Here is a 25924-nt window from a genome sequence, read left to right as displayed (position 1 = left end):
AGTGTTGTGTAAGGTGGGGAGAAGAGGTGTGTAATAGTGCACTGTGTGTGTGTCGATTTCGGTATTGAGAATCATGGACCTTGTTTTGTATTGGTACCAACTACCGTTATTTGTGGTATTGGGACATCGCTCTGGCAGGATGAAGTGGTTGATGGTCTCTTTCTGAGGAAAGATGAGTGGTGTGTTTGAGGAAGGGCAGTTACTGTACTGAATGCCACCCTGTGGACTAGCATAACAAAACAAAAACTCCCACACAGTTACATTATTGAAGCATCTCAACAGGAAGCGGATACCCAACCCTTACTGTCAGTGTACTAAGCAGTGGGAATTGAGCAAATCGTTTTTCATAATCGTGCTGCTGCATTCACAGTTTTTGTTTGCAATGAATTGCACAAACCAAGATGAACAAATATGGGGAAAATGCTGAAAAGGTTTTTTTAATGAGATGAATCATGTCTGCAATTTAAGAATTTATATGAAGCTTGGGATTAACAGTGATGTTGAAATGTGTTTCAAATGCTGACAATGTGTCTGAAACTGAGAAAGCTGCTTGACTGAAACCTAGATTGGTTTTAAATCTTGATCATGGTGGATGCAACCACTGGTCTACATGTATGCCCTGAGAGTTGAGTATTAATGTCTGCAAACAACAAGTTAAAGACGAGACCTGTTTTCTTTTCAGTTGTTTATTATAACACTGTTATATGATGTTTCTAATTAATGGGAAGTCATTTTGTTATTTTGATAAAAAACTGAATTGTGTTGCTCAAACATTGTGCTGAACATTGTGTTCAGTGTTGATGTTGTTCACGTGCATGTGAGTTTACAACCACCTTTAATGCGAACCTTTAATCTTACTGCTACACAATGCATTAGGGTGAGTTGAAAAATAATTTAGTATTTTAATCTGAGTTTTTTCCCCTTTTTTTAATGGAAGAACAATGCAATAAGGTCCTAAATGGCCATTTCTGAAACATCATTAAGTCTAAAAAATTTAGCCATTTGCGTCTAAAAGCTTAGAGCTTTAATAAACAAGTGACATTCCACTTAAGGAAAATAATAAATTTAACTTAGTCATTTCACTGACAAGAAAGATTAGAAGGTGTTTTTTTTAAAGAGCCATTGATTTCAGGTCAGTTGCCTTAACTTTTAATTTTACTCATTTGGGGTTTTGTCATGTTAATGTTGAGTTATTTTTGTCGTAGCATCTGTTCGGTTCAAACTCTTGACCAGGTTGTGATGCAGATACTTGTCTTTAAAGCTGCACTAGACTACCCAGGCCAAAAATGGTAAAGGGCAGTTTTGTTGTTTTATATTTTTCCTCAATTTTTTTTAAATTTTGAGTTTCATCACTTCCTGTGGACTTTCAATAAGCAACCATACTTGACACCAGTAATGGATTTGGGCAAATACGTGCATGATGTCTCAAATGTGATTAATGAGACATTCTTCTCTGTTAAAGCCTCAACTTGTGACAGTCGCTGTGCTAACTTTATTTAACACTAAAGGTGCAGTTTTAGTCTATGAGCTAGTTTCAACGTGCACTGCTGACAGCTACTGAAACGGCTAAAAGTCAGAAGGAAATGAACACACTGATTTAAATGATTCAGTGAAACGTATTAGTGAAAGTGATCGAGAGAAATTTTGCAGTTGGGTTTAGATATTAATCACTGAAGTGACACAAGCTCATTTGGGAATGAACATGGACTTTGTAAGATTCATTATCATGTCATGGGTTTTTATTTGTGTGTGTGTGTTTGTTTTCTGCCAGATACACTCATGTCATATTTGAATCTATTCCTGTCAGGGAAATAAAAAAATAAAAAAGACAAAATACTAGAGAAGTTTTAACGATCACAGAAAATCACAAATTAATATCTTAATTTTCAATAAGAAAAACCTAGAATAATAAGATATTTAAAACTAGTCACCTTCACATGAACAAATGTTGTCTGTTTTTGTCATAAATGGGCTTCCGTAGTTTTCAGGTCAGGTCGTCTGATTGTTCATATTAATGTCTCTGGTTTCAAAGTGTGATTATATTTGTAGAGAAAAGTTAAATACTCTTTGCCATAGAGAGTCTTTTTCTGCACTTTTTTCTGCATTCTGCCACCGTGAACAGCATGACGCTAAAAACGTGGATTTCGAGATCAATCCACAGCACAACACACACAACAGGGGTCTTTGTGTTTACTGTTGAGAATACAATATCCGTTTATGTTTTAATAAACCTAACTGCAAGAAGAGTTGGACCGTAGCAATACACAGTACAATAACTGGGTTGAAAAAGCATAGGAATAGTTGTGTACATTTATTTCACGGACGTGTTTAACTATCCTATATTGTGCAATATTGCCTTTATTTAAACTAATGTAGTGACGTAGTTTTCTAACGTGCATGGGCATTCTTCTTCGTCACAGACATTTTACCAACACAATGGTGAGAATTTCAACATAAATAGATTAGAGAAGATTTTCTAATCCTAAAGAATGCTTTTGCACTACAGCACCTCTCCCACAAGTTAAATTTAGGTGAATGCAAGCAACGGTATACAATTTAAAATGTATACAACGCATGTTTCCTGCTATGGGAAAGGGTCAAGTAAATGACTGCCAGCCATGAGATTAGAATGGTGTTTCGTTAGTATTTATAGAAACTGGACACAGAAAACAAAAATGTATCTTGTCTTTACCTTTTAAATCCGAACTGGAGCATTTAAAATGATATCCAGAATGCCTCAGCAATACACCACAGATTAAGACAATCAGCTAATGTAATTAAATGAGACATCACAATTGTCAAATGTCAAGTCTTGTATTGAGCACTGCAAGTAAATGGTCAGTATATTAAAAAAAAAATTAAAAAGACATTGTGTAGATTGCTGATAAATAGATTAGATTTTTGTCTCACAGTAGTTGTTAATCTTTTTGTTCTCTGTGTTTTCCTTTTTTTTAATTATATAATTTGACTCATTTTATTTTCATTTTGACAGCTAGTAGTGTTATGACAGTATACAAACTAAATTTCTCAGGAAACCAGCTAGTACTCACTTTCTTTTTTGAGTTGATTGCCTATTTTTTTATTACACCTGGTATTTTTATTTATTTAAACAGTTGTGATAACATTTTTATATGCATTTCTATACATTTTTTTCTAGTTTGGTGTATTTAATATTGACTGCTGGTTTAAAACAAAATGTGTTTGTGATTTTAAAGAAACCACTCGGTTTAACCTTGATTCTGTGTTTTTCTTTTTTTTTTTCCCCCATCAATGACCATGTATTAATTGAGCTGTGTCATGTCAGAATTGTTGAACCGTTATTGTGATTAGCACAGATGAAGTGTGTATGAGTGTGTGTACGTAGGTTTGCATAATGGGACTCTGTCACCCCTCAATGTCCATGTTCCTTGTCCTCTTAAAACTGTTATTTTTGGGTACAAAATTAATTTCACTGTTCCCTGACTCATTTCCAGTCATCACTGGAGATGCACTTTTTTTTTTCTTTTTTTAATTTGCCAAAATATTTCATTATAACGTGAATCCTCACTGCAACAGTATTGACATGAATGATGTGACAATGAGTGACTATTCTGTTTGAACATGTCTCATCCTCTCTTGTACACCATCCACTAGGGTAAAAAACAAAATAAAGTTGGTTGACCAAATTTGTATTGGTTTCTGGATGTCTTCTTGTAGGTGTTGAATATTATGACCAGTCAAATCAATGCTGTCATCTGCTATAAAACCACCAAAGATACCAGTCAATCAGATTGTCATAATGCTTTGTTTTTTTAATGCTCAAACATTGTGCAGGGTAGTTTGCCAATCCATGATAACTTTATAAACACAAAGCTAAGATATTTGTGACCATAAATCCACCACTAATACAGTTTCAAATGATATTATCAGAGCCTTACAGTGCATCCCCCTTTATTAGCTAATATTGAGAGTCTCTCTTGAAATTAGCCCCTAAATCCAGTTGGACGACTTGTCATTTTTGTGGTCAAAATAATCACATTGCCCTGGCCTGAAGCAAACTAATATTCAGTCAGAGAAGACCTTGCACGTTAAATGTTCAAATACTTTGACAGAGAGGATTTGGGGCTCTAATGTTTATCTGTCCATGTCATGGATGTATTTTATTATGGTCCATGTTCACTACATACGGTATTATTAGTGGACTGTGAGGTTCACCACACAGTTGCACAATTTATTTCAAAATATGTCTGATATGATGTCAATTTTAAAATAAATAAATACATAAATAAAGAGCAAGAGTAGTTTTATTTAACCACTTTAATGCTCAAGCAAATTTGAAAAATACGTGGCGGAACCTTCGACGTGGAGTCACTGTCTCCACACGGACATATTTCTCCGACACACTTGTCCACAGACGCTCGGTTTGAAATGGTAAATTTCATTGTTGAAGTTTTCAGGAGATTTTTATTGAAATATAATTAACTAAATAGTTTAATGAGTTATTAACTAATAGTGTGTTTTAACGCAGTTATTCCAGCTAGTAGCCGGTTTGCTAACTGTGGCTGTATAGCTTTAGCGTCATAAGTTGTTCGTGTTTAGTAACTGTTAAGGCTTGCTAGGCGGTAAACATTACTGAGCCTGTTGAGCGTTTACGTGTTAGATTAAATTGTGTTTTCCCCCTCTTGTTTATTATTTTTCAGGCTGTTACCCTTCAAACAGATCTGGGAGAAATCAAAATTGAATTGTTCTGTGAGCGCACACCGAGGACATGTGAGGTGAGTGACATATTTCTCTTGTTTCATTTTACTGTAAACCACATGGTTGTAAAGTTCACATTACAGTCCACTGCACATTCAGTTAGATTTGCATTCAAATGACTGAAGCTTCTCATAATATCAACATCCAGCTTGGGCGGTCCATCTCCTCTATGGTTTTATCGCACTTGTTTGTCACTTGTCTTCTGTGGTTTCTATATGTTTGTTTTTGTCAAGCACTTTGTAAACTCGTGTTTTTAAACGTGCTATATATATAAAGTTATTATTATTGTTGTTATTAAAGTTATCCGGTTGTGAGCTACTAACAGTAAAAAGCTTTTTAGGACACTCTCACTCTCTAAGTTGATTTCTTTAGGTTATTGCACTCTGGTTAAGTTGCCTTGTTGTGACATGATTCATCAGTGTGTATTAAAGCTATAATTTATTTATTAAGTTGAAAACTGTTTTAACAGTAGCACAACAGTCGATTGTGGTGTATCAGGGCTCCAGAGTCCAGACTGCCTATATTTTACCCCTAAAATTTAAGACAGTGCAAGTAGCCTAAATTTTTCATCTACTTGCACATGTGCAACCAGTAAATTTGCCGGGTTTTTATTTAACGCCAATGAAATGCGAAAAGGACGACTCAAAGAATCTGGTATCTGTCATTTCAGATGACAGGCCAATGTATGTGAGGATTATGAATGAAAAGAAAATGTTAATATTTGCTTTGCAAGTTGATTTATGGTATGTGCCCCTAAATGTTCTGCTTGCGCTCCTAAAATATTAGGGGCCACTGTCCTATAGAGCCCTGTGTGTTCTCCTTAATGAAGTCATTGTACATCACAACATGTCCCTTGTGATTATTATAATCTTTTTTATTCATTTTTTATTCATCTATTAATTTATTTTTTTCTTTACTTTTACAGAACTTCCTTGCGTTGTGTGCCAGTGGTTTCTACAATGGCTGCAACTTCCACAGAAATATTAAAGGCTTCATGGTTCAAACTGGAGATCCCACAGGTACAGGGACTGGTCTTGTGTCCGCTCAATACCTGAAATGTCAGAATTAACATTTTTTACTTTATGGATTTTGTGCATTGCAATTTCATTATGCAGGCACAGGCAAAGGAGGGACGAGCATATGGGGCCGCAAATACGAGGACGAGTTCAGTGAGCATTTAAAAGTGAGTGCTTACTTTGGATTGTTTCTACTGGAATATTGTCCATTTAAGGATCAATGCTGTAACTTTTGTTTTCCTCTTATTTTTCATATTCCAGCACAATGTGAGGGGAGTGGTCTCCATGGCCAATAACGGCCCCGACACAAATGGCTCCCAGTTTTTCTTCACATATGCCAAACAGCCACATCTGGACATGAAGTACACAGTGTTTGGAAAGTATGTAACCTGTCTACTGATAAATGAGTGTAGCTACATGAGATCAAAATAGTGGGAAGGCTGTGGAGTGATGCTTTGGACCCTAGATAGCTGGTTAGAGCATGCTTGACAGTTATTGAATTTAATTCAATATAATATACAATGTATAATTTAATTTGTGTCTTCATGTATAACTAAAGGGAGCCCAGCCACAGTACATGCCACTGCATCACTGCAGCTCATTTTAGAGCGTCTGCTCACATCTCACTCTCTTCAACATGTAGGATTATCGATGGCCTGGAAACACTGGATGAACTGGAGAAGCTGCCTGTCAATGAAAAGACGTTTCGACCGCTGACTGAAACCCGGATAAAGGATGTGACCATTCATGCTAACCCTTTTGCTGGATAGCTGATTTAGACTTCATGGCCTTTAACACAGCCATGAACTCAGATTTGTCTTCTTTTTTTTTTTTTCCAACAAGCAAAGTGATGCATTGCATTGTAACTTGCCAAAGTTAAAATATCTATCATGAGTCTTCATCACTGAGCCTGTGAATTGTCAACGTGTATAAACAAAACTCACTTGTTGTTACACCAGAATTTTACAGTAGAATTAGAATTAAAATGTCACTTTGAGTGAAAAATATATCTTACAGTTTAAAAAAACGAAACATCTCAGTCACTGTTTCTTAACAATGACAGATTTGCTAGCTTGACGCGACTCTCTAAATTTTAGGAAAAAATATTCTCATGTCACTGCCTTTGTGCATTGTTGGTTTGTTTGTTTTTTACTATTCATTTTCATGCTTTGAACATAAAAATAAAACACAGCTGGATGTTTGCTCTGAATAGACAATGTAAATAAATTGCCTTTTTTTTTTGTACTAAATAAAGATTTTGTAATTATCAATTTGTCTTTATAATGATTCAAAAATATATAGTATTTGTCCAAACAAAAACAAAAAAAGCAAAACAAGAAAGGTTATGGTGAGTGTACTGGAGGAGTTGTAGTTCTGTATGAACTACAAACGGGAGTACCTGTCGCGTCATATCACGTCATCACTAGCGGACGAGTCACTGGTGGTACAAGCACGTTCATGCAAACAGGCTGTAAACTCTACAGAAATGGCCTCAGACGATGCATATAAAGTGAGTTTACAGCCTTTTCTGTGATTTACCATTGTATAACATGTATAATGGCGTTAATATATTTCGAGTATGAAGTTTGTCACAGCTCATTTATTATTCGTGGCTTGGTACTGTGTAGCCTACTGTGTAACACCTGACAGACATTTGCCTTGTGTGTGTGTTTTAGATTTGCTCCCTGAAGGGGAAGGTGACCCTGATAACGGGGGCCAGCTCCGGTATCGGGGCCGGGACCAGCATCCTGTTCGCCAAACTCGGAGCCTTGTTGGCTCTGAACGGCCGAGACGTGGAAAACCTCAGCAAGATAGCCAAGCAGTGCACCGAGTGTGGAGCTGCAGAGGTGCTCACTTAAAACTCACTCACTCACATGTCCCGTTAACCTTTCACCAGTGTATTAACATGTTGACACTGTACAGAGCACACAGCTATTAACAGGTTGTACATTTGTATCTGTGTTTTGCGAGCTGACATCCCCTAGTGATAAACTTGGGATATATGCGAAATGTACAGTCAAAATAAAGAGCCCCAATGCATTATGGGAAAGGAATAGATTATTTTTCTAAACTTAAAAAAACAAACATTTTTTATTGGGGACACATTTCTATATATTATCAAATTGACACATACTCTACAGAAACTAAATGTAAATAAATATGGTGATTTGATGCAGATATGTTATAATGGTATGTCAAGACATGACGACATGCAGTGATTTTTTCAGTATTGCATAAAATAATCAGCCCTAATGCATTATGGGAAGTGTAAAAAGTATATCGACTATATATTTCCAACATGTTCTCAAGTTTGGAGACACATTTCTTTATTGTTAATTGGCATATGCAGAAAGTGAATGTTAATGCATATCGCAATTTGATGCTGACATCGAAGTTAAACATAAAATGGTATTTCAAGACACGCAGGGATTTGTTCAGGATTGCATTAATACATTTTTGACCCGTTCACGTCTTCAGTGTCACCGTCTAATATGAAACGTGTGTATGTGTGCATTAACTGCGCAGCCTTTACTTGTTCCTGGAGACCTGACCAACGAGGAGAATGTGAAGACGGCGGTGGAGCAGACCGTCGCTCACTTCGGCCGGCTGGACGTCCTGATCAACAGCGCGGGCATCCTGGCCATGGGCAGCATCGAGACCACAGACCTGGCCCAGTACGACAAGGTCATGAACATCAACGTGAGGTAGGATTTAAAAAGAGATATGGAGAGATGATGTTTTCTGTTTTGTATTTGCAGTCTGTGTGGAGATTCTTGATTAAATCTAGATATGAGTGTTTGTTTAGAATTGAAAGTGGAGGTTTTTAAGTAGATGTAATTGCATCCATCGCTGCATTAAATTCATTTGTGTTGTCAACAAAGCAGAACATCCGAAGCAAATTCCAGTGAAGGGGGGAAAAGCTTGTTGTGTGCACCCACAGATTTGTGTAAAGAGGCCGTAGCTGTCATGAATCCTCAGGAACATTAGACCAGTGACACCGTTCGCCAGCCGCATAATCTGAATGTAACAGTATCAATATGTGGGTGGAGGTGTGATATTGCTGCTTTCACACTTGCAAAGTCCCATCACAGATCTCAGGCTGCAATTGTCCTTCAGAGATTCAGTGCTCAGTGTATTCTCAGTCATTTTATTGAGTGTGTCTCCTCTAAGTTTTGCTTCCTGTTCCAGATCTGTTTACCATCTGACTCAGCTCTGTGTGCCGCACTTGATCAAGACCAAAGGCTGCATCGTCAACGTGTCCAGTGTCAATGGGCAGAGATCAGTGAGTATTATGCAGCACCATCTTTTATTAATCATGTATCATCACTGATAACTTTGGACTTTTTCTCTCCGTAGTTCCCTGGTGTGTTGGCCTATTGCATGTCCAAGTCTGCTATTGACCAGTTCACACGCTGTGTAGCACTCGGTGAGTTGAACCATTTTAGCCTGGTATGTTAATTTTTTGTAAAAAGTTCACAGTGGCAAGAAATCATACGACTGCCTTTTTATTTCAGAGCTGGCAGAAAAACAAGTCAGAGTGAACTCCGTCTGGTACGTGCACTGATCGTTTTACTTTTGCCTAAATTCACTTTTAGACTTTTCTCCCTTCTTATTTTAGTTCACATACCAACTGTTGTGCAATTTGTTTTTGAAAAGTTGTTGAAATCAGTTTTAGCTTTTCTGTTTTACTGTAATATACAGTATATTTGTGCTTTTATCTCATCAGCCCGGGTGTGATCATCACAGACGTCCACAAGAGAGCAGGACTGGATGAGGAGCAGTACGCTCAGGTAACACACAGCATGACACTGCTGCATCTTGCACATACAACTAAATACTACTGTGAGGTCATCTAGGACTTTATCCGATTGTTTTTGTTGTTGCAAGGATTAAAAGGATAGTTCAACAGTTTGGCAAATTGGCCCATTGCCATAATCCCTATAGTCATAGCAGTAGGTTTGTTGAGCAGAGCCGCGAGCTGTTCAGAGCTACGCTACAGAGGCTAATGGGATTTCTTGGTTTCCCTCATCAAATACATAATCCAACAACTCCAAAACTCTCTGGTGGACAAGTTGTGACCTGCACATTCACCACGCTATGAGATAATAACAGAACGTTACGAGACAGAGTTGTTTTAGAGGCAAATGCAGAGACTGCTTGCCGGAAAACTGCCCCAGACAGCGGTTTTGCATGAATTTACCTCAAAAAACAACTTGGTCTCGTAACGTTATCGTTAACCGTTATTATCTCATAGCGTGGTGAATGTGCAAGTCATAACTTGTCCACGAGAGCGTTTTGGAGTTTTTGGATTGTGTATTTGATGAGTTTGATGAGCTAAACCAAGAAATCCCATTAGCCTCCGTAGCGTAGCTCTGAGCAGCTCGTGGCTCTGCTCCGCCGTTCTAAAAATAGCTTGCACCAACAATTAAAGGTAACAAACCTACTGCTAAAACTATAGGATTATGGCAATGGGCCAATTTGCCAAAATGTTGAACTATTCCTTTAAAATTAAAATTTAAAAAAATGACAAAGAATAACCTTTAAATAAAAACTAATTCCATCCTTGCTCTGTCTTTTTCCTCACCAGTTTCTTGCCAAGTGTAAAACGACCCACGCCCTCGGCCGGCCAGGCGAGGTGGGGGAAGTGGCCCACAGCATCGCCTTCCTGGCGTCGGACGCTGCCAGCTTCATCACTGGAGTCAACCTGCCTATTGATGGAGGTCGCCATGCCATGTGTCCGAGATAAGACTGTGTACTCTAGCAAACAGCGGTCTTGCTAATACAGTGCTTTCAAACTCCAAAGTCCATCTGTGTTTTTGTGTTCAATGAGGGGAAAAGTTTCCGACGGAGAAGAAAACATCACTTCAAGGGCGTGATTTTTTATTTTTTTTCCCCTCCATGTTTACAAAGGCAGTAACTGTCAGGACTTGACGGTCTCCAGGTGTGAAATGAGGAGAAGGGAGCCGAAATGGCAGCGTCGCAAGTAGGCAGTTTAAATGCATTTTATTATCTGGCTTTGCTATGAAGTCGTCTTTGATGAATAAACAAAACAAATTGAAAGCTGCTTATCCGCAAAGTTTTCAGACATTTATTGAATTACCTGTGAAGTCGTTAGGCTTCATTCACACAGCATAAAACGTCTGTACAGACCAAAAAAACACTGCAAGCTCATGTACCGTGGTAGTTTTAATGTTGTGTATTGTACGAAATCCTCTGAGTTTGTCGATTGGTGGGGACCAACCATCTTTGCTGCACATTTTAGTGACAAATGCATCAACAGTAAATAAAAAGGCTGGTGATGTCCTGCTGACCGTAGAATCGTTAAAGCTCCAAATGACCAAAAATGTGCTAGAAACAAGACTCTGATGCCTGTTCTTGAACTGGAAAGCTAATCAGAATTTAAATAATATTTAAATAGAACCCACCGTAGATAATAAACGTTGCATAATCATACATTTTAACAAAAAAAAAAAAACTTAACTTATACTGTCAGACTTGTACAAAGAATATTGAAAATGTTAAAATACTACCTTTAACGAATTTGGCCTGCGTGTTTACAATCTTCCCTTTTTTGTTTTTTTTGTTTTCGTAAAGCACAGACGTCGCGCCGCTGAGAGCTGACGAGAGTTTATCAACTGTTGTGTCGACTGTTGCAGCACCAGGTGTCGCCTCTGGGGGTCATCACACGTTAGATCGGACGACGACTCGTTCGCTGTGAGATGAGAGGCGCAGGGCGAGGTAGCATCTGGACACACTTTTTTTTTCTTTTCTTTTTTTCCTCGGTTCACACTACTACGGAAACCCTTGGCTCCACCTAAACATGGAAAAGTACCACACAGCAGTTGTTTGTGTGAAGATATCTGTAGAAATGTGGGGTCCCTCGGCACTGGACAGTTAGTTAGAGGCTCAAATAGACTTACCTGGCGGCGGCGTGCCTGTGTGTCTGAGGCACACTGTATACCTGAATGAGTGATATGGTGTCGATACTGTGTATGCCTAAAGGCTGTGGAACAATAACTATTGCACTTTATATTACAATATACAGTACATATACATGTATAAATAATACTTTAACATTAAAATAGGAATTATTGCATTTGCAGGTGTAACTGTTCCATATTTCTGTACAGACCTCTTGAAAAAAAAAAAAAACATTTTTTTTAAGGGTTCTTGCAAAGTCGGGTATCAGACCGTGAAGAAAATATGATACAACATGGTCCGAGAGATGACAGAAATGAGATATTACTTCCAAAAAAGGGCCGTTCAGATCTTGTATCGCACAAACAAGTCTCTGAAAGAAGCTTATTATTGTTTTCCATAGGCTGATTAGTGCCAGAAGTCTTATCTCTGCATTTCCAATGGGCTTTCATCCTCTGGTGCCCCCTCCGGTTTCTGCAGTCCAAGCATATTTTGTAGAGAGAAAATTGGAGAGGGGGGGAGAGGGAGGGGGAGAGGGGGTTGGGACGACAAGTCTCCTCCATCCACCTTCCTCCTCCGTGCAGTCACTCCTTTTGGTGGAGTATCCCTGGCCCCACTCCTCCACAGGGCGACTATAAGAAGCACACGGGTCCGACCTCGAGGTGATAGCGTGCGCCCGGTTCTGCCGGCGGTAGGTTGAACACGTCCACTATGGGGAGTAAGTTGGGGTCCTGGGTCTGGAAGATGAAGTGGGTCTGATGCCATCGGCCGTCTTTGATCTGAAAGCGGAGGGTGCAGGAGGTCACGTGATGAACTGATATCAAAGGGTAACGCTCACTCTGCTCTGGCTGTAGCTGGCTGTGCAGATAGTTAAGTCTCTTCTTTGGGACGGTTCTTTCTCTTTCTGCTATTTATGCTGCACAAAGCAATGAAAATTTACCCTTTAAATATTCAACATCTTTCCATTCCCACAAACAATGCCCTGGTTATTCTTCATAATCCACAGACTTCAGTGGGAACAGTTTTTTAACCAAAGAGCTAGTCCCCTCCAGAAACCACTGATCATTCATCTCTGCTGTCATGGATTGGGGGCAGAGTCTGCACAAATAAAACCAAAACTATCTGCATGGCTAGTTACCGCAAGATGTAAGTGAGAAAACATGTTTTTTTGTGTGTGTTGGGGGTGGGGGGCTTGTATTTGGATTTATGACAAGGAGGGAATAAGCTTAGCTATAATAAAGACTGAAGGCAGAAAAAAGTGTCAGCTCGCCTGGTTCACTCCAAGTTCAAAATCAGTCAAACAACAACTCTAATTTAATCGGTGTGAAAACTGACAAGTTGTGGTTTGATGATGAGTTGCGAGCAAAACTCCACAAACTCTGCGTGCCACAAGATCATTAATACCACCAATCAACTTCCTGTAAAAAACCTGCAGTGTTTGTTATCAATCTTTTCATCTAACTCCCCGAAATAAAGCAAAAAAAAAGTGTTTTTTAAATTGTTGAACTATTCCTGGAGGGGCGTATACGTTTCAGACAAAGAGAAACGAGTATTGCATTGACTTAAAGTGAAAACAGTAGCCGCTCGTACCCAGCAGTCGTCCCTGGGTATGAGCGGCTCCAGCAGATCGCCTGCTTGAATCCTCTCGCCGCTCCAGGCCTTGAAGCTCACGGCGCTGGTGGACGGCTGCAGGGACGGTCCTGCTGCCCACACGGGCGCGTTGAGACAGTGGATGGTGACGTGCTGCACGGCCTCAGTGCTCAGAAGGTGGATGAAGTTCATCTGGATACGACCCACACCCGTCTCCAACTGGAAGGCAAGTTGTTGAGGTTTTGTCATTTCAGCCTAAAATGTGGAAGATGCAACACTGACCAGGACAAGTTTGAACTCTGGAAAATTCCTTAAATGTCTCAATAATACAGAATGTACAATAGCATCATGCAAAAGTTTGGGCACCACTGGTCAAAATTCCTGTTCATGTGAACAGTTAAAACAAGTGGAAGATGGAATGATCTCCAAAAGGAAACATGAAACACTCTTTTGCAATATTTTAAGCAATATCTGTGTATAATTTCAGTTTTCTACAGTTTTAAAGTGAAAAAGGGAAACAAAGCAGCAGCCTGCAAAAGAATGGGAAACCCAAGAGACTTGAGCTCTCAGATAACTTTGACCAAGGTATCAGACAAGTCATTTACTATTTACACACTGTGATAGTTTCCAAAGGGGGGTTACTAGGTATTAACTATGCAGTGTGCACAAACCGTTGCTGTGGGCCCTTTTCCTTGTCTGTCATTTTGAAAATGTAAAAGATGAAAATAAAAAAAATAAAATATATATAGTTTAAAATGTGAAGGGAATGTGTCATCTGTAACTTTATGCCTTTTGGAGATCATTTCATCTTCCACTTGCATGCCACTGCAGATACAGATTGTTCACAAACATCATCAGTCATCACTAAGTCCTGTACTTCGCCGTTGGCAAGCGTTTGTCTCCGTAACACAGAAACTAGAGCACAGTCAATTTGTGAATTGATAGCAGGCTCCTATTCTGATATAAATTAGACTTAAGAGTTACATCTGGATCACAGACTCAGCCTTTCAGTGTGATGATCTGTCCCCATTATTTTTATTTACAGTTAATCCAGGAATGGCTCTGGCTATGATGTGCTGCTGTATTGTAGCGTTGAAATATAAGTCCAAGACAAAGGAATGAAAAGATAAAGGAGAGTTTGAGATTTCTGAGCTTTTCCTTTTTTTTGCCAGCTGAGTGTCTCTTTGATGGCGACTTGGCCAGGTCTGAGGACTAAATGGGACGCCTCAAGATTCACTGCATGAACGATCCGTCCAAAATAGTGCTAGTGTTTATCTTATAAGGCCAGAAAATGAACAGCTGTGCTTCTTTATCATGACTGGCACACACACATACACACACACACACACACACACACACACACACACACACACACACACTGTCCATCTTAAACTCTGCGCCTCTACTTCTTGAGAAATTTGCTGTAAGACAACATGAGGAAAACACTCTCCTCAAGGAGACAAGCACTCACCGATTTGATATTCACCCATGGTCTGCACAGTGTCTCTGTCTAAAAGTGATGTGTGTTTCAACTCTATTGGGTGCTTTGCCTATCCGAGGCAGACGGCTAAATATAGCACCGATCCTCACCTTGGATACGGTGATGGGTTTCAGGCACGTTTGTCCTCCAGCAGTGAAGTTACATGTCACCTCGATGGTGTCGGCGGCGCAGCCCAGGTTGGGGTCGATCCAGTAAGTGCCTGTCAGAGAGGAGCAGCAGCAGCAGCAGCAGCAGGGGAGAAGAGAAACGCTGCTTATCAAGAAAAACACTGTGAGATTGTGCAGAGACACAGACAGACAGACAGACAGACAGAGCAGCTCGAGCGTCTCCTCACCGTCGTACATCCTGTGTTCACAGTTGTAAAGATCTCGGCAGATCCTGGCAGGGTTGTCGCGGGTTCCCAGAGGGTTCTTTAAACTCTGGATCAGAGTGCTGAGATGCTGCAGGGTCTTGAAAATCTCTGTTCCCTGGTCTAACATGGGCAGGTCCACGCTCTGATAGTTCTGCTTTTGGACACACAAATATTATGAATTTCAAAGTGGCATACTATTATCCTGTGCTAAAAAAAAACACTTGGTGACCCTTTAATTTACAGGCCGCTGATTATGTGATAATGTCAAGAAATAGCCAAGAAATAATAGTAATTGCGTCATGATGTCTAGAAATAGCCAGAAATAACGGTCAATCGCATAACGGTCCATTTCATAGTAATGTCGAGAAATATATTTAATACCTATTTAGATAGGTATTAAATATATACATCTAATGTATTTTATGTTGTTAATGTTTCTTTTATTGGTTGGTGTGTGTCAGTCTTGTTGAATGTTTATTTTGCATGGAGCTGACTGTTGACATTTCACTGCATTTTATGTATGTGATAAATAAAATCTGAATCTGAATCTGAATATCGCCAAGAAATAACAATTGATTGCATAGAAATAGCCAATAAATAACGGTCAATTACAAGGACTTGGTGGAGAAAAAACACATGAAACACATGAAAAAAGCATGTGTAATCTTTTGCTTTATGGAAAATATGACATTACAATGAAATTGAGCGTTATTTCTAGGCTATTTCTTGACATTATCGTGTAATTAGCGGCCTGTAAATGAAAGAGTTACCAAATCCTCTATGAACCAACCAATGTTCAACAGTGGGGCATCGCTTCCTCTATAAACTGACCTCTTGCCTCAGTGCAGCATGGGAATCGATGATGACTTGAAAGGCAGCACCAAGGGCCTCGTTTCTCTAGCGAAGAGGACAGCGAGGCGATGAGGAGACAACAACCATGATCATTTGCACTTCACTTGTCTCCACATCCCTGAAAACCCTTAATTTGTCAACAAAGACAGAAGTACTCACAAGCGAGAGAGCAGAACTGGGACGACCCTGGAGACAAAAAAAAAAGGAGGAGAGAAACCAGCGTTTCTTTAGCAACGGCCACTCAATTGCGTTTGTGTTCTATAAATCCTAATATACACTGTCACTGGTGGTTGCAGCAATACTGTTATGAATGCACAGCAAATGAGGCATGAAAGAAAAGGAAATAAAGCATTTCAGATGAAGTGAATACGAGCCGCTGGCAAACAGCTGCTTGAATCAGATCAGAGTGGAAAATAAGCAGGTCTGTAACGAGTCAGATTTTCCTCTAAATAAAACACTTGACGCGCTCGCAGTCCGACCGCAGTGTCGACGTTTCAGATGAGTTTTATCCTCTTTGAATGATTCTCCCTGCTACAGTTGATTGTGCTGATTTCTTATTACACTGAACCGTGGGATATGAATTATGAAAAACACTTCCAGGTGTCATCAAATCCCCCGAAAGAGATTCAGCGTCACTAATGTTCCAAGATATTTCATTTTCATTCCCGCTGAGATGAAGCTAGTGTAATACCCCAGCTGGTTTCTTATTACTTCAACTTGTAAAACATCTAAGATCCAGTTTACTTTTCCATGGGCTTGAGCCACAATGGTGCAATGTCATGACATAGTAGTACAGTGAATTGTTTATGTGAATTCTATGTGGTTTTTGTTTTTGTTTTGTCTGTATTCTGATGATTTAGTTTGTTGTTTAAATGTGAAATGTGTCTTATAGGCTGCCTATATTGCCCTTATAGGCTGGGCACCTTAAAGCAGATATCAGTGGAATGTTTTTGTTAATATAAGTCCTAAATAGTCCTATTTTCCGTCAGCAATCACTTACATGAAGTATTTCAGCCTAAACACGAGTCTCTCCGTCACTCTGCTCTGCTGTAACCCGAGGAGAAAATTTTCCTTGTGGGATACAAGTGTTATCCAATGAGGAGAGAGAACGGCATGAAGGGCTGTGTGTGCAGCCAAGGGATGCGCGTGAATGTGGTGACGTAGCACGAGGACCAATTGATGCCTGACAAGGGCGGGGGCTGCTAACTCATGGTGCGTTCAAAGAAACTCGTACTTTGTGTTTTTCCTTCCTGTGAAGTCATACCAGTTCGATCTGGTACGAGTTCACGGGTCGGAAGTTACGAGTGGCCGTTATAGGGAACTTTCACAGACAACAGGATGGTAAAAACACGAGCTACGGGTTACCTGGAACGCTACCAAGTCGTAGTTGTGACTTGAAGCTGTAACTTACGGTTTCAAAAGCCTGCCTTGAACGCAGCATTAGCCGAAACGGCCGCGAAGCTGATATCTGCTTTAATTGATGCATGAGACTTAAATAAATATACATTCATTCATTCATTCATACATACATATTCTGTTCTAGACCAACATTGCATTTGTGCCACCTTGGAACCAGTTTTCCAGACCAGGAGGCCTAGGTCTTTGTCTTTCGAGATGAAAAAAAAACTGCATCCAACTTTCGTACTGGATCTGAACCAGGCCCAGAACTGTCTTGTTGTGACGAGATTCTCGTTTTAGTGATAGTATTATAGTGTAAGTCTGACTTTGATACGTTTATGGAATTTCTTTTAATGTGATGAACTAAAGTGGAGAAGTGAAAATCTTCAGAGAGAGAAAAACTCACATCCAATAACAGATTTGCATAATGCAAACAGGCCGCCTTGTACACTCTGCTGTATATCGTCATTTGCATTTGTTCATTTCGACTCTTGTGAAGATGCAGAGTTTAAAAACTCATCCGTCTGTATTAAAGACAGGAAATCAATTACTGAACTCCAGCATCGCTCTCTCTCTCTCTCTGAAATATCCTGTCCTTGATCTAGAAAGCAGCTAGATGCTCAAAGAGCGACTTCTCACAGAGGAAGACTATCACTGGAGATATATTTTACTTATTAAAAGTAAAAACTCTTCTTTCTCTCAACTTTTTTTTTCTCATTTTTGTGTAGTCTGAAGGAGAGGAGGAACTTACTGGTGGTCCTGGTGGTCCACGAGGACCAGGAGATCCCTGAGGGGAGAAAAAAAAGAAAATCACATGACCGCATTAGACTTCAATTTATTCATAACTTCATGGAAGATGATTAAGAAGTTAATTTCTCTCTTTTCATGCTGATCAGACCACAGGCCTGAGCGCAGAACAATGATTAAGCTACGAGAGGTGAATAATTACTCACCATTGGCCCTTGCAGTCCCTGATTGAAATCAAAGAAAGAGAAATCAATAATCCAACATTAGAGAGCGAGCAGACCAGATATTCCTCTATCATGTGCAGTGTAATGTGCCATCTTTGTGCTACCGTTTCAATACACTCTTTATCGACCGTCTGTTGTACTGCTATTGAGTTGCCCTCTTGCTTCTTTTGCGAGGCTTTTACACTCTGAAATCTTATTTCCACACAGCAAATCCTATTTTCACACAAGCGAAACCTATACATGAGTGTTGGCGTGTTTTTTTTTTTCTTTTTTCTCCAGAGCGAGCCGGTGAATTACGCCCGTGTATGAGCACTCAACAAACCTCTTCAAAAAAGCTCCAGATGAGCATGCAGCCAACATTTATCACCCTGACAGGAATTCCACAGCAGCTAAGTGTTACTGTGAGTGTAACAACAAACAGTGGAGTACAATAGGAAATGAAAAGCGCTGAGGGCAAAAGCGGGCCGAGTGGTGCGCCGTCTCCATACTAAGTATCCTATTCTGTGTTCACGGTACAGACAGAAAAGATTCATCACACAACGGCACCACGCACCGTCTCCCCCCGACTTCCTTTGTCACCCTGGGGTCCCTGATGGAGAGAAGGGGAGACAGAGGATCAACTCCATCACTGCCAGAAAAAGCAGGCAGAAGTCACATAAAGCTTGGCAGATAGGATGAGATATGAGGTACATACAGGATGACCGCTGGGGCCGATGATGCCAACGGGGCCCAGAGATCCCTCCATACCCTGGAAAAAGCAGAGACATGTTAGTGACTGAGGACACGTATGATGGAGCGTCTGATCAAGCGGTGTGTATTTTTCACGGCAAGTGTGCAGCTGCAGTCTGTGAGAGCTGAAGTAGTGCTGCACCGAGTTGACCAAAGTACGATTAATCTTCATCTCACCATCAAACCGCGCGGTCCTCTCGGTCCCTGGATCCCCGCGGGGCCAACGTCTCCGGGTGGTCCCTAGAAACACACAAGCAATTGTTGTTTATGAGTGGATGAAGTGAATCGGATCGGAGGTTAAACCAGTTTTAAGTGTTCAGTGACCTCTGTTGACCTCTGTTGGCAACAGGTGGGGTTTAATACACACACGTTTCTCTGCCACTGGAAATGGTACAAATGTTAATTAGCTGAAACATGTTAATCTTCAGTTTCTCTATTGGCCACTAGGTGGTGAAATTAAAAAACTTTCTGACATTCCCCCAGTCTCTGGACTTAAAGGGATACTTCACCCAAAATCGATAATTCATAATTCACCAATTTTTTAACCGTCATGCCAAGGAAGGGTTTGGAGAACTTTCTGGGCAACCAAAACACTTTTGGAGTTCCAGGGGGGGTCCAGCTGGCAACAAATTTTCATATAATGGCGACGGATAGAGTTCACTTTTGAATCGTCAAGTGAGATTTGCTGCGAGATGTTCGTTCATCATTGTAAACCATTGAATGTAGGATGTAAACACGGAAGAACGTCTTGCAGCAAATCTCGCGCAGCCACTGGGAGCTACTGCTACAACAAGGATAAAAACAGAGATCTAATTATTTTTTTCCAAACAACTATTTCATGTTTTGGCTTCAGGACACTTGGGTCAGTACAGACGAGCAGTATGGAGGTATCTGGATGTTTCATAGTGTGTGTTTTGGACGATTCAAAAGTGAACTCTATCCGCCGCCATTATATGGAAATCCGTTGCCAGCCGGACCCCCCCCTGGAATTCCTAAAGCGTTTTGATAACTCAGAAAGTTCTCCAAACCCTTCCCTGGCATGACAGTGAGTAGAAAATTGGTGAATTGTCGATTTTGGGTGAAGTATCCCTTTAAGCTGCAAGAAACCATTAATCACTGTCAATCAAATCATTTGTCTAGTGTTGGTTTGTCAAATCACAAATTTCACATCACAGTTTCTCAGAGTCTGAGATCTGAAATCCAAGTTTATAGTCAGACCACACTAAGAGATGCAGACAATCCTCATGTTGGACACTGGAAACCAGTGAAGGTTCAATATGACCAAGTCTGCACAATATGCAAACATCGTATATGGGAAGATTTTGCAATTTTCAGTTGGAACTGTCAGTTTTGCTTTTCATTTTCACCCAAAATTGGCAATGCTCTGATGAATGTCTGATTGACTGAAAGCTTTGCACAATAAAGTGAAAACTGCACTGACTAAGTGAGTGGATATCCTTTCGTTTGACACCTAAAATTGATTGAACATTTTTGTTGTGGTTTTGTACCAAACAAACGCGTCTGTTTATGCTGCATGAGAATATGAATATCGTTGGTCGGGGCGTCTCTCTAGCAACATTTATGGTGCTGACAATGTTTTGACACATTTTTACAGTGATTTGGATGTTGCACTTGGCCATACTGCGATATTATGATTACCGGTACATTGTGATTAATTGTGCAGCCCTGATTGTAACACATACAAATTTATCAGTTTTCAAATATGTTTGAATTACTTCATTGACATTGTTTCAGCAATATGAGACCTCTTCATAACAACTTTGTGCTTTGGCTGGATCCAATCTACGCTGACAGCAGTGGGTGGATCGGGTTGGGGGGGTGGGGGGAGGGGGTCACTAGGAGCTGACATACAGGGACAAACAACCATTCACACACACCTACAGGCAATTTAGAGTGGCTCATTAACCTGCATGTCTTGGGACTGTGGGAGGAAGCCCACGCAGGCACGAGGAGAACATGCAGACTCCACAAAGAAAAGCAGAGAGGCTCAAACTGAGTGCCGCCCATGACTGCTTTGACTTAGCTAATTAAAAATGTATTAAAACTTTTTTTTGGAAAGGCGCATTTGGGTTTTGTGTTTGTTTTCCTGCTACCCAGCTTCCCAAGCGTCAGAGCGCACGTTCAGAAAAGCTGTGGGTGGTGTCGCAGATGTTTTTATATGCTCTATGGCTCCTATATTCGTCTTTGGGCAACAACAAAACCAAACAGTTCTGTTCCTTGTAGAAACAAATGTGCTAGCCTGGTGCAGCCAAGATGTAATATTTTCATACAGCGCTCTCAACTGCTGCTTATCCAACTGCTTAACAGCACATGTGCTACCAGTTTTAATCATAACCAAATATAGCTGTAAAAAAATAAAGGGTTTGCAGCTGTGTTCCTGCTACATTTTTGCCATAATAGTACTATAATAATAAAAAAAACTACTCATGTTTGATTAAAGTAGTAATTCGGAGGACGTGGAAAGGTTTTGTGAGGAACAAGAGTAAACAGCTTTATCTCTCCTTGTATTATTCAGAATAAGAATCGATACTGTTGCCATTACGGGATGTTAAAGCCATTTCTTACGGAGCCTTTATTTCTGCAATTTTATCTGATTCTACTGACTTTAATTATCCTCACTCATTGGTTCTGAGTTAGAGCAACTCCACTAAAAAAGCGAACACAAAGCTCATCTGCTTCACGCTCCTGCTCAACTCCCACTGTGGGAAAATATCCAATGTCTCTCTCAGGATTTTAAATTAAAGACTCAGACTCTAGTAAAGCCTCCTCTGTTTCTTCAGCTGGCAATAATCTATAGTGCAGTAAGTAAAGTAGACTTATGGTGTAGCAGATGTTATCCCGGGGCATGTTGGAGTAATACCTAACAGCTTTCATACCAATTATTACTGAAGATAATGTTATGTAATGTACCTCACGACGATTTGGGGGCATCTAAACTTCATATAAGTGACTTTTTGGAGTGTTTTACTGTCTTGGAGTCAGATCACAGCGTTGCCCCGAGGGTTTAGAGCTCCGTTCAGACTGCAACACTATAACTTGATATACTTTTATAGGTCTGAATGACCCAAGGTCATATTTTCTGTTATTACTGGAGCTTAGTGGGGGCGTACCTTTGGCCCAAAAAGACCCAGCACCCCTGGAAATCCTTGTTCGCCAGGATCCCCCTGATGCACAAAGAGAAAGCAAAGAGTGTGGTTGTCTTCTTCACAGTGCACTGTCAACATCGAGGAAATGCAATTAATTCTATATTTTGACACGTCGGTGCTCACTGGTTGCCCTTTAGGACCCTGGTCTCCTTGTTTTCCTGGAAATCCCATCCCACCGGTGAAGCCTCTTTTTCCGGATGGGCCGGTTTGTCCTGGGAGACCCCTGTCCCCCTGGAGAACACACAAACACAAATAAACACACACGCATCCGCCTCACCTCCCACCCAACAAACCTCCTGCGCACCAAACGCAGCTGTAGAAGTGCAGCAACAAGCTCACGATCGCCCACCGATGGGCTCAGCTGACTGCATTTAGCGGGGGCCCCTCACCGATTAGGAAGCACAGCCAAGATCTGACAGTGGATACAAGCGGCGCGCTGGGCTGGTGCCTTAATATCAGTGTTTAAAGTTTCTTTATCACAGGATGCAGAGGAACAGTTAGAATTTAACTGTCCAGCCTCAATAAATGTTTGCATTTACACAGCCAGATCACAGCTTTATGTCCAACCCCGAGGCGGTGAGGTCAACGTCGCCTTATAACCACGGGTTCAATAAATAAAGCCTCTCTGTGTTTGTCACAGTCATGCATATGTAAATTTTATGTAACATTGGCGAGGCCATGGAAATCAATAGTGTGCCAGCTCATTAATATTTTGCAACAGCAATTTCCTGAAATGATTGCAGTGAATATGAGGCCCCTTTAAGAGAGGAGTCTTTGTGCAGACTTTGGCCTTTGAGATCAGAAAATGCTCCAAATATAAAAAGGCAGTATTATGGGGCCGAGGGAGACGGCCCTGACATATTAAAGCTGAGCTGGCAGTTTGTATTTGATTCTGGCAATAAATTCGCCTGCATTGTGATCTATAAAATATGCTTATGCCATAATTTTATAATTTATATCAAGCTCTTTGTGGAGAACTTAAAAACTTTTTTTTATCACAAGCAACTGTAGTTATCCATCCATCCATCCATCCATGGTTCTCACCTTCGGTCCAAAGGAGCCTTGGCTTCCAGGAAGTCCTGTCACACCAGGTTTACCAGGCTGACCAGGTTTCCCAGGTAAGCCCACCTCTCCGTCTTCTCCTTGTTCCCCCTTGAAGACAAAGAAAATAACAATCAGAGGTGAGATTCATTTTAATTCAGTGACAAATACGTAAGTGCAGTGCACCGTCCTCACCTTGACTCCTTTATTTCCATCTGCACCAAACAGTCCATCCACTCCAGGTGGCCCCTCAAGTCCCTCCCTGCCCACGACCCCCCGCGGGCCAGGAGGACCCTCTGGGCCCTGACCACAGACAATCAGAGTGTTGATATCAAAGCTTGAATCGATTTTAAATTGTAACAAGTACTTTCACTTTGAGTTCAGTTTAAATTTCAATTTGCCTCCAGGTTTTTGTGATTATTTCTAGAGAAGAGAAAAGCCTCCTACTCACTGGTGGTCCTTTGGTCCCAGTTGGGCCTGCTGCCCCCGGTTTTCCTTTCTGACCCTGGAGCATAAAGAGTTCATGTTGCACAGTTGTGACACGGTTTCATGACAGACATTACAGTTTGAGTTTTTTTTAATACAACAGAAACACGTCGCTGTTATTTACGTCCTTACTTGATCACCTTTGGATCCTTTCAGCCCTGGTCGTCCCTTTGGCCCAGGATCTCCCTAAAATCATCAACACTGTTTGATTTGAATTACACTGAGTGTGTTTGGGCAGTCTGACACAGTAGCTATATGATTTTACATTTCCAAGAGAAATAAATGGGATACTTACAGGAAGCCCCGGGGCTCCAGCTTCGCCTCTCTTTCCATCAAAACCCATTTGACCCTGGAAAAATGTAATTTTCTATAGTTCAGTGTACAGAACATCATTTAACCCTGACTGACACTTTTACCTGGAGACAAAAGAAAAAACAACAACTTGTCATTGTTTTTGTTATTTCACTTACGATGTGTCCGGGGTCACCTGGCTCTCCTCTGTCTCCTCTGTCTCCCGGAGGACCCTGGATTGATACGGACACAAACTAATTAAAGGATCCAGACCACCACAAACAAACAAGACAAAAAAGAAAAAGAGAAAAAAAAAGAAAAACCACTGGTAAGAAACTCACTCTGTCACCTTGGGGACCAGGAGGACCCTCTGTTTTGCAGTCATCTCCCTGTTCGCCCTAAACAAGCGGCGTAGAAAATACACAAACAAACCACAATCAATGGCATTTCCCTAAAACCCAATGGTCTGTGCAAAAATCAATACAGGTCTTGTTTGAAAGAGTCTAACAATGGGAACACATCGCCTCTTTACATGAATGGCAAATCATTACATTCGCTATTATCCACAATGATCCAATTTCACATAAACGGTGCCAATGTCTGTTCCAAGGACTTTATGGAATTCATTAACCGATAACAACGGGTGCGTGTATAATTTTAATAGTCATGTGTTGTGCATGTGTCAAATTATATAAATAAAAGAAGAGCGCAGCAAGCACTGGAAAGTAGGGTAAATAATTGGTGATGCCAAGGGGCCGAGCAAAACAGACAAAAAGCAATATACTGTAGCATTAGTGCTTTTAACATAACTGCGATTTGGAAAGTTATTTATCTGCAGTGTAGTTTGGCGCCAGCTTTACCTGACTCTTTCAATTGAAAATCATAAATTTTGCAATGACCCGTGTGATGGCATGATATTGATTTTAATTATAGAGCAAGCGCAGCCATTATTTTTCGAGGATATTGGCAAAGAGAAAATAACAAATATCCACTTCCAGATGGCTCCTGCCCAGGGACTTTAAAAAAAAAAATGCTAATTAGCATCTCACTAAACTCTGGTGCAGTGTACTCTATTGTGTGCTGCTCCCCGTCAAATAAACACAAATTATGGCGCTAATATCCCCCCAAAATCATGAGCGGAAGAGTCCAGGTGCTTGGTAAATTATAGACATTTGACAGCACTTAGCGAATTGGAAGTGTCCCGCTTCAAATCATCGATCACATTAAGAATTGCAAGGACAGGGGAGGCACTAATTAGGGACACGGCTAACGTCCCGATGCATCAAATAAACTGACCATGCACTGAAAGACAATGTGCTGTATTGCTGTTATACCTTGTTAAATAATGCAACTATTACAGCCCCTCCCTCCCTCCCTCCCTCCCCCAGAGCTCATTAGACACAATGCGAGTGCAGACGGAGAATGTACCTTTTCACCTTTTGGCCCCGGAGGTCCCAGTGGGCCTTGTGGTCCCATGTGACCCTGTGACAAGACAGAGAGTTTGTGACCGCATCTCATTTCAGGGCTGTGACCTCACACACCTGACACATCGCTCCACCTGACTGCTACTCTGACTAACACACGCAGGAGGAGGAGGAGGAGGAGGAAACTTCTCAAACAGTGTCATCAATCATCACTTCCTATCCTGGTGCCATGAAGAAGATCCATCAGTCAAGTCGTGGCTATTTCTTCTTCACCTCTATCTTATCCTGAAACTGTCTCTATATACACACATGCATGATGTTTTTTTATCCCCTTTGTTCAAGAGATAAGAGGAAGTTTGTTTTTAAACCAGCATTTCTCCATCAGTCCCATATTTGAACTGGCACATGTGGAGCATCTTCTTCAATTGTATGAATCAATGGTGGCTAGCT

At 40.7% G+C, this 25924-nt stretch overlaps 3 protein-coding genes across 3 annotated transcripts in view; 2 read left to right on the top strand and 1 right to left on the bottom strand.

Annotated features, from left to right (window-relative positions):
- Nucleotides 1-4402: 4402 nt before the first annotated feature.
- On the top strand, nucleotides 4403-6935 carry ppil3 (peptidylprolyl isomerase (cyclophilin)-like 3). The gene is made up of 6 exons (XM_083978532.1): nucleotides 4403-4410; nucleotides 4680-4754; nucleotides 5663-5756; nucleotides 5853-5920; nucleotides 6015-6133; nucleotides 6397-6935. The coding sequence occupies exons 1-6, from the start codon at nucleotides 4408-4410 to the stop codon at nucleotides 6521-6523; spliced, it is 486 nt and encodes a 161-aa protein (XP_083834658.1). The 5' UTR covers nucleotides 4403-4407; the 3' UTR covers nucleotides 6524-6935.
- Nucleotides 6936-7172: 237 nt separating this feature from the next.
- Nucleotides 7173-10811, top strand: LOC310991096 (3-oxoacyl-[acyl-carrier-protein] reductase FabG). Its single transcript, XM_083978669.1, has 8 exons — nucleotides 7173-7263; nucleotides 7430-7600; nucleotides 8280-8458; nucleotides 8943-9036; nucleotides 9111-9180; nucleotides 9269-9305; nucleotides 9481-9544; nucleotides 10342-10811. Exons 1-8 carry the CDS (start codon nucleotides 7240-7242, stop codon nucleotides 10498-10500), a joined length of 798 nt encoding a protein of 265 aa, XP_083834795.1. The 5' UTR covers nucleotides 7173-7239; the 3' UTR covers nucleotides 10501-10811.
- A 1493-nt stretch (nucleotides 10812-12304) lies between these two features.
- The window catches only part of col27a1b (collagen, type XXVII, alpha 1b), a gene marked incomplete at its 3' end in the record, with an annotated part of 76293 nt that continues 62673 nt past the window's right edge, over nucleotides 12305-25924 (bottom strand). Inside the window, exons 41-61 of the mRNA XM_083979190.1 lie at nucleotides 25479-25532; nucleotides 24392-24448; nucleotides 24230-24283; nucleotides 24055-24108; nucleotides 23892-23945; nucleotides 23725-23778; nucleotides 23469-23576; nucleotides 23277-23384; nucleotides 22356-22463; nucleotides 22197-22250; nucleotides 19243-19305; nucleotides 19031-19084; nucleotides 18890-18925; nucleotides 18319-18336; nucleotides 18117-18152; nucleotides 16127-16153; nucleotides 15947-16012; nucleotides 15098-15266; nucleotides 14853-14962; nucleotides 13263-13481; nucleotides 12305-12451 (exon numbers count right to left, since the gene is read on the bottom strand). Of these exons, the coding sequence (XP_083835316.1) occupies nucleotides 12305-12451; nucleotides 13263-13481; nucleotides 14853-14962; nucleotides 15098-15266; nucleotides 15947-16012; nucleotides 16127-16153; nucleotides 18117-18152; nucleotides 18319-18336; nucleotides 18890-18925; nucleotides 19031-19084; nucleotides 19243-19305; nucleotides 22197-22250; nucleotides 22356-22463; nucleotides 23277-23384; nucleotides 23469-23576; nucleotides 23725-23778; nucleotides 23892-23945; nucleotides 24055-24108; nucleotides 24230-24283; nucleotides 24392-24448; nucleotides 25479-25532 (1650 nt within the window). The remainder of the gene's footprint in view (nucleotides 12452-13262; nucleotides 13482-14852; nucleotides 14963-15097; nucleotides 15267-15946; nucleotides 16013-16126; nucleotides 16154-18116; nucleotides 18153-18318; nucleotides 18337-18889; nucleotides 18926-19030; nucleotides 19085-19242; nucleotides 19306-22196; nucleotides 22251-22355; nucleotides 22464-23276; nucleotides 23385-23468; nucleotides 23577-23724; nucleotides 23779-23891; nucleotides 23946-24054; nucleotides 24109-24229; nucleotides 24284-24391; nucleotides 24449-25478; nucleotides 25533-25924) is intronic.

This window comes from Trachurus trachurus (genome assembly GCF_905171665.1).
Source record: "Trachurus trachurus genome assembly, chromosome: 9".
Taxonomy (NCBI): Eukaryota; Metazoa; Chordata; class Actinopteri; order Carangiformes; family Carangidae; genus Trachurus; species Trachurus trachurus.
The sequence above is the reverse complement of the archived record's forward strand: the minus strand, read 5'-3'. Positions and strand labels throughout refer to the sequence as shown.